The 13,019-nt window shown below is 42.5% G+C and overlaps 1 protein-coding gene across 2 annotated transcripts in view; it reads left to right on the top strand.

Annotated features, from left to right (window-relative positions):
• Positions 1-1,677: 1,677 nt before the first annotated feature.
• Positions 1,678-13,019, top strand: part of LOC147327201 (E3 ubiquitin/ISG15 ligase TRIM25-like) — a 24,418-nt gene continuing 13,076 nt past the window's right edge. Inside the window, exons 1-4 of one of the 2 annotated variants that reach the window (XM_086294849.1) lie at positions 1,678-2,433; positions 3,632-3,727; positions 10,953-11,033; positions 11,164-11,316. In XM_086294849.1, coding sequence (XP_086150975.1) covers positions 1,678-2,433; positions 3,632-3,727; positions 10,953-11,033; positions 11,164-11,316 — 1,086 coding nt within the window. The remainder of the gene's footprint in view (positions 2,434-3,631; positions 3,728-10,952; positions 11,034-11,163; positions 11,317-13,019) is intronic. The other variant, XM_086294850.1, reaches the window with a different exon arrangement.

Raw genomic sequence — 13,019 nt, 5'->3', positions numbered from 1 at the left:
AATTTTAGAGGTTTATACTGTTTATATATAATATTTCAGAAAAATTAGAAATGAGTAACATTTATTAACTTTAGAGTTTACAAAGGTAAGCTTAAAAAAACCAAACCAAGTTGGCAAACACATTTTGCTTAGTCTGTGATACTTTGGGCTTTACACAGCTTGATTAATACACCACTGGCAAATCTTACATAGATCAGAAGTGGCCCACACCTGTATCTAACAACAAACAACCTTTATTTGTCACATACACAATTATACAGAGTACAACATGTAGCAAAACTCTTGTGTCCGAGCCGCAGACATAGCCTCGCCATTCCAGGAGTTGGTATTAAGCATGGGGGTCTAGCCAGGACCGGGTGGGAATCGAACTTGTGAACCCAGCGGCAAAGGTGTGTAGTCTTACCACCACACAGGATCCATCGCAGATTGGTTAGAGGGTGCAGACTTGACTTTTTCAATGACAGCTGCAGCTACTGGGGATCGAGCTAGTCTGACTCGCCTCTGGATCTTGGAAGTGACAAGACTTTTGCCCAGTTCTTCCAGGAAAAGCCGACGTTGGTACAATTTGAAAGAACAAGAAACGAAAAAGAAAGGATGACCAGTACTTTGGTCAACACAAAAACTGGAATGGGTCAAACTGATCCTTAACATAAAAGAAGGTCATCCTGAATCACAATCATCAGTTTAGGTTAATTACAGCCCAAGAACAGTATTGATAGGGGCCATATTTAAAGCGAATGTCTATTGCTACTGTGGAAGTGACGTAAAGACATTGATTTTATTTCAAAGGTTTCTGGCATCCTTTGATAAATGGCACTTTACCCAGTAAAAGTTTGCTATTCTGCATCTGTGTGATTTTGAGTGACAATAAAAAACTCCATGTATTAATACTAATTTACACCATACAGCCCTACTCCAAAAAACTGTCATAGATTTAACTGTGAAGTTGGGTTTCAAAAATAAGTGTTTAAGGTTTTTAGAGCATGTTAGCAGTGCCAGCACAGAACAAACCATCATGGTTGCTGCTGATAGACTTGTATAAGTTTATGTTAGCAAACTACTGAAACAAATGATAACTCAGTGTAAAAGAAGGAAACTAAAACAAAAAGGAAGTCTAAGCATGTACATTTTGTTTTAGTTTTATGTTGTTGTTGTTGTTTTAAGAGCTGGATAGCTGCACAGTAATAGGAAAATCCAGCTGTTAGCCCTAATGTTAGGGTTTGTAGAGGACTTTCTTGAACCATAGCTTCCCCTGACTCAAACGGGTTCTCCTCCACACTGTCCTCATTTATAAAATGTTGACAAACTGAAGTATTACGGCTAACAGGTGCATTTTTCCCATTTCAGTGCAGCCAGTATAGGCCTACTGCTAAAGAAACAAACAGTAAAAGTAGATCCTGAGTATTTTCCACTGAGTTAACACAGACCAATTTAAGTCTTTCAGCAGAAACCAACCAACCGGCACAGTGAAGTCATGTTCTGTACTGGAGCAAGATGGTGCTAAATATACTTTGAACACACTTATTTCTTAAAACAGCTTCACAGACGGTGTTAAATCTGTGATAGGTTTTTAGAGTAGGGCTCCTTGGTGTAAGTTAGCTGTAGAGTTTCCTGTCCACCTTAATGCATACATGCCTGTAAGACAATAATCAGGGCACGAGGGTGGCGCTTAAACTAATGGGAGGTATGACATTGCGGAAGGCTATTCCTGTCTGCTTACCACGCCTCTTCACAATAACGTGGAAGTCAGGAAATGCTTGTGTTAATATCAGGAACGGAGTGATCGGGCAGCTCAGAGCCGATCCGGGGAAGTGGACGGAGCCGACCGCTGAGATGGCTCAGGCGAATATCTCGGTGACGGAGAGCCAGTTCAGGTGTCCCATCTGCCTGGACATCTTGAAGGACCCGGTGTCTATCCCCTGTGGACACACCTACTGCATGGCATGCATCAACAGCTACTGGGACCGGGTGGACTCGGGTCAGTTCAGCTGCCCTCAGTGCCGGGACACGTTCAGCCCTCGGCCGGTGCTGCGGAGGAACACTGTGCTCGCCGAGGTTCTCGGCAAACTCAAGCTGAATGAGATTGACACAGCGCCGGAGGTCTACCTGGGGGGAGTCGGGGAAGTTCCCTGCGACTTCTGCACGGCGGAGAGTAAACTGAGGGCGGACAAGTCGTGCCTGGTGTGCCTGGCGTCTTTCTGCAAGCTTCACGTCCTGCCGCACCGTGAGGTCGGTACTTTGCGACGCCACAAGTTGGTGCCAGCGGTAGAATGTGTGGCGGAGAAGCTGTGCGCTCAGCACCGCCTGGGGCTGGAGCCCGAGGGGAGCGGCTCCGAGGCAGGGGCTGCGGTGGAGTGGAGCGGGTACTGCCTGCTGTGCCAGGCCGACCAGGAGGAAGCGCCCAGTGTGGAAGCGCAGAGAGCTAGGAGACAGGTACTGCTGAGAGAAACTCTGAGTATCGTATAATACAGCACAGAGTTAAGACTCTCACATTAAGTCAGGATACCCCGAAAAGTGTGTGTGTGTGGGGGGGGGACCCTCAGTGGGAAAGAGCCACATAAAATTTCTGTTCACTTCTAAAAAGAAAAACATTGTTCATCAAACAAACAGGAAATACTTTCTTCTTCTCTTTTCTTAAAAATAAACTTAGTAGTGTTGAACTGAACTTACAGAATCCCCACAAAATTTACTGCAGATAATAAGCTGCTAAGTACGACTTTAGTATGTAGGAAGAGTCCAAACAAGAGTGAAATCGATTAACTAAATAGATTTAGATTTATAACTATTGCACTGTAAGGACGCCTTACAGCAGCAGTTGGCTGAGGTGATGCCACAGAAGTTAAATCATGCAAAATTATGTCTCAGTACCTGGACAGAGAAGATAAAACACACTCTGTTCTGTGCCAAACACCATCAGAAATAATAGCTGCACTATTTGTCCTGGCTTCAGATTTAATCATTAAGTTAGACCTTTGCTTGCAGACGGTGCTCACAGCTTCTCTTAATGCTTTCCAACTTTGTGGATAGCAACTACAATAAAATCTTCTTCTTCTTTTTTTGCATTTTAAAATAAGCTGCATCAATGCATCCATAATTTAAAGTTAAACCTGAGCATAATGAGCATACATGTCCTTTCATTATGTCTGCAAATAATTTGATTTGTTAGGTTTAGGAAAATCCTAACAGTATAGTTTGTTGGTTCCCAAACCCAACCCAACCGCACTGAAAACAACCATTATTAATATCAGTTTCACCTTTATCATAGCCATCCATATGATGTTTGTGGGTGTACTGTGGAGTATTTTAGTAGCAATTTCCAAAGCTGCAATTTACAGTAACCATCCAGATAATTTTCAATGGTGGTTTGCAAGCCAACTAATAATTAGTTAGTAATTACCTCTCAGTTTAGCACTTATTAATGATGTTGCTTATGAACAGTTATCAGTCTTTTAAAAGATAAGGCACTTGTATAACAGCTGTGTTATATATGAGATATTTTACGAGCTTTCACCACATGGACAGTAATTCCCCCGAATGCAGTAAAAATGCTCATGCCAAATATCTGAATGGATGTCTTATTCTCTAATTGTTTGTCTGTCCGCCTCCATCTGTTTCTCTGTTTGTCTGTCAGCTCCAGCTCCAGGAGTCTCAGAGGATGGTCCAGGGGAGGATACGGACCGGAGAGAGAGAGCTGCAGGAGTTTCAACAAAACTTGGAGTCTCTCAAGGTGACAAAAACACAAACACACCCAGTATGTCCTGATGATTCTGTGGCCTGTGGGTAGTTCTTGGTACTGGGAAATTAACTGGTACACCAGGAACTTACCTGGAAAATGTTAGCTGTTGTCACCCAATACCTCAGCTTCTCTTACAGAAAGGACAAACTCATAGACACACCTGTGTCACAGATCAGTAGAAAACTGCTCATTGGGTATAGGTAAATGTATGTATCATGGTAATTGGGCTATTAATATCCTTAAAAGATGACTTTTCAAGTAGTAAATGTAATTGTAACAGGACGTCTTTTTAAAGTTAATGACTGGCCGACCAGATGTAACCTAATGTCCATAGATGTCTAGTACTTGTGGTGTATCGCACTAATTAACAGAAACAAACTAATCCATCAGCCTCTAACACGGGCTTGCTGAAACTTTTGACCACTCTTCTGTGATAAATGTCTTCATTTTAGTGGGCTTCAGCTCTCCTGTTCCCACCTTTGGATGATCTAACATGCCTAGGACCATTACCATTGTTGAAAGTTCCACTATAGTCTCAATTTCAAATTTCAGACATGCCTTCAAGCTTTCTTCAAGCAGTTTGATATGATGCCGATAGTTTTCTAGCTCTCCATCCGTTGACATGGCAATGAACTCCAAAGCATGACATTTCCATCACCATGCTTCACAGCAAGTGTGACTTCCACTGGCACATCAGCTCCTGGGCTGAATTTGCTGGAGCAACCAGTCGAATATAAAATTAATGCTGACATCTGTTTGAAATCTATGCAACTTACACTCACTGGACACTTTATTAAGGACACCTTGCCTGTAACAGGCTGGACCCACTTTTACCTTCAGAACTGCTCTAGTTCTCCATGGCATAGTTTTGAAAAGCTGCTGCTCTGTTGGCTGCACATCCATGATGTGAATCATCCCAAAAATGCTACAGTTTTCATTGGCTCGACTCATTTTTTTCACACCACTGTGTTGCAGAGCATAGTGTGAGATGGAAACCTGCTCAGTCCTCTTTGTGTTTTTAACACTGTAATATTTCATGAAACTGACCTTGAAATGAGTGTAGAGAGAGAAAGTTGGAAAGCCATTAAGAGTCAATCAATTCAAAGGGAGACAGGAAACCATTGGAAAGATGCTGAAACAGACACTGTGAAATAACTTGGTGCTCTCCTTTACTTCTTTCTGTTCAGACTTTTGTATAAAAATCCACAATTTTTGTTTGTTTGTTTTTACAAAATCAGAATCAGAATCAGAAACTTTATTGTCATTGTCATGAGAACAACGAAATTAAGAATGGTCCCCGATCATTGCATCATCCCTAGCAATATCAAAATATAAATAAAACAATAAAATTCAATAAATAAAATAGATAGAATACTTAAAATACTAATAAGATATAACAGTAAAACATTCACATACATTCCCACACACATGCTTCAGACCGTGCATAGATTAACACAAGAGTGGCGTGATGGACATTTTTTTGTAGTATTCAGATGTGTTATTGCAGTTGGATAACAGCTGTGTTTGAGTCTATTAGTCCTTGCTCTGATTGCCCTGTACCGTCTGCCTGAGGGCAACAGTTCGAACAGGGAGTGGCCAGGATGTGAGGTGTCTTTTATGATGTTTTGGGCCTTTTTAAAACAGTGGGCGTTGTGTAGAACTTCCAGTGTGGGGAGAGGGCAGCCAGTGATCTTTTGGGCGGTGTTAATGATCCCTTGGAGTGCTTTCCTCTGAGCCCCTGTGCAGCTAGTGTACCAGATGCATATGCAGTAAGTTAGAACACTCTCAATGGTGGCTCTGTAGAAGGACACCAGCAGTCTCTGTGTGATGTTATTCCTCCTGAGAATTCTCAGGAAGTACAGTCTCTGTTAGGCCTTTTTCAGCAGCTCGGAGGTGTTCACACTCCAGGAAAGGTTCTCCTCTATATTGACTCCCAGGAAGCGGAAGCTTGCCACCCTTTCTACACAGTCCCCATTTATGAATAGTGGTTGGATCTCTGCCTTTTTCCTTCTGAAATCTATTATGAGTTCTTTGGTTTTTGAAGTGTTGAGGAGGAGGTTATTGGCCTTACACCATGACGTCAGCTGCTCCACCTCGTCTCTGTACGTAGACTCGTCTCCCTTGGAAATGAGCCCCACCACTGTGGTGTCATCTGCAAATTTCACAAAGATGTTGCTGTGGTGGCGAGGAGTGCAGTCGTGTGTGTAGAGAGAGTAGAGCAGTGGACTGAGCACACAGCCCTGGGGTGAGCCAGTGCTGAGACTCAGGGCTGAGGATGTGTGATGGCCAACTCTGACTCTCTGTCTACGGCCCGAGAGGAAGCTGTTGATCCACATGCAGGTGCTGTATGGAAGCCCCAGGTCTTGTAGCTTGGCCACCAGTTTGTGTGGAAGGATGGTGTTAAAAGCTGAGCAGTAATCCACGAAGAGCATCCGCACATAGCTACCATGCTCTTCCAGGTGAGTTAATGCAGCATGGAGTGCTGTGGCTACAGCGTCTTCCGTGGATCGGTTTGCTCTGTAGGCAAACTGGTGTGGATCCAGGCTGCGGGGCAGGGCTGCTGTGATGTGTCTGCGGACCAGCTTCTCAAAGCATTTCATTACCACTGGGGTGAGTGCCACCGGTCTGTAGTCATTCAGGCCGGTGATGTGGGGTTTCTTAGGCAAGGGGACTATGGTGGAGGACTTCAGGCAGAGTGGGACAGTCGCCTGTGCGAGGGATTTGTTGAAAATCCTGGTGAAGATCCCAGCCAGCTGTCCTGCACAATCCCTCAATATTCGACCTGGCACACCATCAGGACCCGCCGCCTTCCTCGGGTTAACAGCCTGCAGCATGCGCCTCACCTCGTGCTCTTCCAGGGTGAGGGTGGTGCTGCTATGGGTGGCGTGTTGCTGCTGTGGCTCCAATACCTCCGGTACCCTGGTCTCAAAGCGGGCAAAGAAGATATTCAGCTCCTCTGCCAGCTCCAGGTCACCGTCCGCAGCTCCGAGATTGATCTTATAGTTGGTTAGGTGCTGGATGCCTTGCCACACCTGCCGGCTGGTATTACTCTTCAAATGGTCCTCGATCCTCCTCCTATAGTCTCCCTTTGCCTCTCTGATGCCTCTCTTCAGGTTGGATCGGGCTGTGGTGTAGTAATCCCTGTTGCCAGACCTGAATGCAATGTTCCTCTCCTTCAGCAGCTGCCTGACCTCCCGGGTCATCCAGGGCTTTTGGTTGGGATAAGCCCGGATCCGTTTGACTGCTGTAACAGTGTCTATGCAGTGTTTTATATAGCAGAGGACACCGTCTGTGAACAAAAATCCTGTAAACTAATGATTCATATGTTCTATAATGACACTGAGTCTGCTTTAACTGAGAATTATGTGGGTTTTGAAATTACTAATAATAATTTAATGTCTTTTTTTTTCAATTCCAGCTACTTGTTTGACATTCAGTATTTTTAATGTGTCCTGTTTTTAAAGAAACAGGATATATATATATATATATGTACAGTGGGGCAAAAAAGTATTTAGTCAGCCACCGATTGTGCAAGTTCCCCCACCTAAAATGATGACAGAGGTCAGTAATTTGCACCAGAGGTACACTTCAACTGTGAGAGACAGAATGTGAAAAAAAAATCCATGAATCCACATGGTAGGATTTGTAAAGAATTTATTCGTAAATCAGGGTGGAAAATAAGTATTTGGTCAATAACAAAAATACAACTCAATACTTTGTAACATAACCTTTGTTGGCAATAACAGAGGTCAAACGTTTACTATAGGTCTTTACCAGGTTTGCACACACAGTAGCTGGTATTTTGGCCCATTCCTCCATGCAGATCTTCTCGAGAGCAGTGATGTTTTGGGGCTGTCGCCGAGCAACACGGACTTTCAACTCCCGCCACAGATTTTCTATGGGGTTGAGGTCTGGAGACTGGCTAGGCCACTCCAGGACTTTCAAATGCTTCTTACGGAGCCACTCCTTTGTTGCCCGGGCGGTGTGTTTTGGATCATTGTCATGTTGGAAGACCCAGCCTCGTTTCATCTTCAAAGTTCTCACTGATGGAAGGAGGTTTTGGCTCAAAATCTCACGATACATGGCCCCATTCATTCTGTCCTTAACACGGATCAGTCGTCCTGTCCCCTTGGCAGAAAAACAGCCCCATAGCATGATGTTTCCACCCCCATGCTTCACAGTAGGTATGGTGTTCTTGGGATGCAACTCAGTATTCTTCGTCCTCCAAACACGACGAGTTGAGTTTATACCAAAAAGTTCTACTTTGGTTTCATCTGACCACATGACATTCTCCCAATCCTCTGCTGTATCATCCATGTGCTCTCTGGCAAACTTCAGACGGGCCTGGACATGCACTGGCTTCAGCAGCGGAACACGTCTGGCACTGCGGGATTTGATTCCCTGCCGTTGTAGTGTGTTACTGATGGTGACCTTTGTTACTTTGGTCCCAGCTCTCTGCAGGTCATTCACCAGGTCCCCCCGTGTGGTTCTGGGATCTTTGCTCACCGTTCTCATGATAATTTTGACCCCACGGGATGAGATCTTGCGTGGAGCCCCAGATTGTGGGAGATTATCAGTGGTCTTGTATGTCTTCCATTTTCTGATGATTGCTCCCACAGTTGATTTTTTCACACCAAGCTGCTTGCCTATTGTAGATTCACTCTTCCCAGTCTGGTGCAGGTCTACAATACTTTTCCTGGTGTCCTTCGAAAGCTCTTTGGTCTTGGCCATGGCGGAGTTTGGAGTCTGACTGTTTGAGGCTGTGGACAGGTGTCTTTTATACAGATGATAAGTTCAAACAGGTGCCATTCATACAGGTAACGAGTGGGGGACAGAAAAGCGTCTTACAGAAGACGTTACAGGTCTGTGAGAGCCAGAGATTTTCCATGTTTGAGGTGTCCAAATACTTATTTTCCAGCCTAATTTACGAATAAATTCTTTACAAATCCTACCATGTGAATTCATGGATTTTTTTTTCACATTCTGTCTCTCACAGTTGAAGTGTACCTCTGGTGCAAATTACTGACCTCTGTCATCATTTTAAGTGGGGGAACTTGCACAATCGGTGGCTGACTAAATACTTTTTTGCCCCACTGTATATATCAGTTGTATATTTTGAGTTCACTGTGACTGACCAACTCTTTTGTTTTAACGTTAAGTTATTTACAGCTGTAAAAAAAAAAAATACATGCATACGCTCGCTTTTAAATTAGTCAAATGTTATTTGTAATTGTTTTTGATTTTCTCTCAGGTCATCATGTTGTTATTGTTATTATGCAATGTAGGCAAGACTCACGCAAATTTTTCCCCTGCACACCAACATCCTGCCCTCTGGGGATCGTGTTAGTTCCAAGTACAGTGCCAATTTGTATTCTAGTTTCTCTAACACCCTTTCAGACTTCCAGGAAAGCTATTTCTCCTCCCTCCCCCGAGCATCGTCTCCTTCCATCCACTCTTGGGAAGTCACTCTATCCGCTCACAGTAACCTCAGACAGATATCCTGCCATCTTGGCTTGTTGCTCTGGAGGTTGAAATTGTAATCGTGTGATTCTGGTTAGTTTGCCTGTTATATTAGCAAATTAAAAAATATTTTTAATTTTAATTTTTAAAAATAATAATTTAAATGGTAATGGATCTACTTAAACGTGCAGGATGTTAAATGTTTATATTTAGTGTATTTTTACTCATAAAACCTACAAAGAACTAAATGGGAAAATTTTCCGTTCTGTCCCAAAAGGTTGAAATCTGAACTTCCCACATATCCACAATGTAGTTTTGTAATTTAACAAATATAAAGTGTAATATTCTCTTTAAAGTGCTGAATTGGTCAACATTTTTTGCAGTGAATATATTGGGATAACATTTTCACCATATATAAAGAAAAAAAGAGTCCATAAATTGAGTACTGTGTAATAAAGTGATATGACACAGGGAATAAGAATTGAACATGCTAGCTGAAATGTATTTTATACTTGCTAAAAAAGTCTTTGTTGCTAATGACACCTTCAAGATACCTCCGGTACAGAAAAACTGCACTTTTTGGTCCATTCTTCCACACAAGCTGTCTTCTGATCTTAAACGTCCACCATCATTTCATCTTCAGCATCCTGGTTGATGGCAGCAGATTCTTGTCTCTGTACATTGCTCCATTTATCCTTCCTTCAGTTATATGAAGTCTGCCAGTGTCTTATGTTGAAAAACAGCCCCGCACCATGATGTTCCTACCACCAGGCTTCACTGTTGGTGGTTTATGGGTTGATGTGCAGTGCCACAATGCTCTGCGAGTGTAATATGTGGCTACATACTACAGACTGTGTATAAAAGATGGACCTAACCACAGCTGGGCAATGATGGCAACCTTATGTCCATAACAAACCTGTTGGTTTGTGATTTCCACATTATGAAGCCTCAACATTAGATATAAAAGTTACTATAATGGGTGAACTAAGTAATGCTAGCACACTGCATCCGTAAATCGTGCATATTTCATGCACAGTCACAAATAAATGCTAATTGATGCCAAATAACAGACTAATAAAACACTAATTTTACTCACCATGCCCAAGCACTCAGGGAGACACCAACACTAAAATAGACGAGGTCTATTTTCAAATTACCAAAGGTGACGCCTAACTGATGGCTGCTAGCTTCTTCTGGGCGTGCCATCAGTCAAAGCTACCTCGCCTTAGTACGCCCTAAAAAATTCCAAACAAGTGAGTAACACAAAAATTCACTTACCATACAGTTATAGTAAAGGTGAAATTGATATAGATGTTAAATAAAGTGTTTGCACTAGGCCATAGACCTGTCAGTGTCACTGCTAAAGGTGGATATTTTAACATGGGAGTCTCAGTGGATCCACTCTTGGACGAAGCCTCATTTGTTTTTTTGGCGTAATTTTTCGTCACCAAAGTTTTCTGCTTGTTAATTACCCATATAATTGTGTTCATTGTAAGAAAGTTTGTATGCCTGGATGAAACTACAATAAGCATGTCTTAAACACTGTGAAATAAGAATTTTTCTCACTCCTAATGTAGAGAGTGAGGCCATTCGAAATGACATGGGTTTCTTTTTGAAGTATGTCATGAAGATATGTCTGTTAATATATCATAAGGCTGTTGAGGATGCCATCAAAGAGTTTTCCAGAAGATTGCATTCTCTGCTTTATGCCATCTTTAAATACATGCTCTGTTCTACTCTAATGTGCGTCTTTTAGGTGTCGGCGTCTGCTGTTCTGGAGGATGGTGAGGCTCTGTTTGCTGATATGGCACTATGCCTGGAGAAAACCAAGGCGGAGGTGAGTAGCAGGAGCTAGAAGCATAAGTTCTAATATTGCCAGTATTTGCAACAGTAGCAGCTCTGAGGAGAATAATGTGAAACGTTCACAGTTTTGTAAGGGAATTAAATCTTCTGCTTGTGTGCTGTAGGCCCGAGCGAGGCTGGAAGCGAAAGAGCGCGCAATCGTGGCGAGAGCTGAAAGTGACATAGAGCTGATGGAGAAGGACCTGGAGGAGCTGAGGAGGCGAGACGAGGAGATCAGCCAGCTGCTGCAGTCTGAGGATAATGCTCATTTCTTACAGGTGAGGATGAATGCAGTTTGCTGGTTACAAAGGGAAGGAAGTTTGTTACATTATTATATAAGTTTGTTCATGGAAAGACACTAGGTCGGCTTAAAAGTCATTCTTTAATATCACTTACTTATATACTTACTTAAAGGAGACCTGTTATATTTTTCCTTATTTTCTGCCATATGCTGACATTAAACATGGCTAAACTTGACAATCATGAGGGACACATAAATACATGTGATCTTTGTGAGGCAAAAAGATTTCAGACTGCTCTAAACGTTCAGTTCCCGAAATATTTTCCTTTACTTGTGGTCCTCTATGATGTCACTGAGATCAAACATAGTCATCTAAGGCAGCGGTCCCCAACCCCCGGGCCTCGGACCAGTACCGGTCCGTGAGTCGTTTGGTACCGGGCCGCGAGAGTTGAGGCTCAGGTGTGAAATGTCTGGTTTTCAGGGTTTTTATCGGTTTTCAGCGTTATTTTGTTATCGTTTTTTCATTAACTCAGTTTTCCTGGGTCTTTTCACGTGTGTTATGAATAAATCTTCTTTTTTTCTGTACTGGTACTAGTTTTATTTTGTTGTATTTATCCGCGACACCTTAAAGGCCGGTCCGTGAAAATATTGTCGGGCATAAACCGGTCCGTGGCGCAAAAAAGGTTGGGGACTGCTGATCTAAGGCACACAGCTCTGGTTATGAGCACAGAAGCCCCTCCCATTACCTACCAAACCTTCTGTTTCTGAGTCTCAACCAATCAAAAAGAAGAAAGCTTAAAAAGAAGGTGGCCACACAGGGAAAGGAGCTTAAACAGACAAGACAGAAACGAATTTGGGTAGCTGCACCAAGGCCTAATATAAGATGCATACACTGCTCCCAAAATTTAAAAAAAAAAAAAAATCAGATTTCAGTGAAGCAAGCAACTCATGATGGATATTCTTACTGATGTGGATTCAATAATGTGTTAGGAATTAGAAGATGCCACATCATTTAAAGGAAATGAAAAGACACATCAAAAATCAAAATGAACAAATAATGAGGTAGGTTAGTCCATTTTGATAAAATTTAATTGCAGCAACTCAAAGTAGTACTCAGTAGTTTGTTAGGCCCTCACATGCTTGTATGCATGTTTTTGGCAACTCCAATACAGTCCTTGCTTATCACCTGTCCTTCACAGCAAACTGAAACAGACGTTGTAGGTCACTGAACACAATCCCATGTGCATCATGAACGTGCAGGTGCAAGTGTTCGGTTTATTGGTGAAGTTGTAGAACTTTGTAATTCCATGACGGGTGAGAACAAACTGATAAAATATTGAACTAACTTCAGAGTAAAAGAAAGAAAAGACTTCATTCTCACATTTGAGACACTGGGGCTATCAGATGTTCTCAATTGTTTCCAGAAAATCATCAATTATCCAAACGGCTGCTGATTGATTATCTGTTATTGGCTCATCAATTACAACAGAATTGGTTGCTGATGTGCTTTAAAGGACGCCTGCATATCGCCCACTTTTACTCTCGATTGTTCTCACTCAGAAAAATCAAATCGTTAGCAGCTCTTGTATTGGATACTCACCCATTACTGTTAATGCATCCTGGAGGACATAAGAACTCACCTGAGTGGGTACTTAGAAAGATCCAGTCAGTGTGTGAACGAGTTATGAGCAGAAAGAACGGATGAAAGGAGAGAATGAGTCAGCAGTGGCTAGTGGAAAA

The sequence above is a fragment of the Aulonocara sp. 'chitande type north' Nkhata Bay genome, linkage group LG6 (genome assembly GCF_057382095.1).
Source record: "Aulonocara sp. 'chitande type north' Nkhata Bay isolate Kocher_YH1m ecotype deep benthic linkage group LG6, A_spYH_male_GT1.1, whole genome shotgun sequence".
Classification (NCBI taxonomy): Eukaryota; Metazoa; Chordata; class Actinopteri; order Cichliformes; family Cichlidae; genus Aulonocara; species Aulonocara sp. 'chitande type north' Nkhata Bay.
Note: the sequence above shows the minus strand (reverse complement) of the source record. Positions and strands in the feature narration are given on the sequence as shown.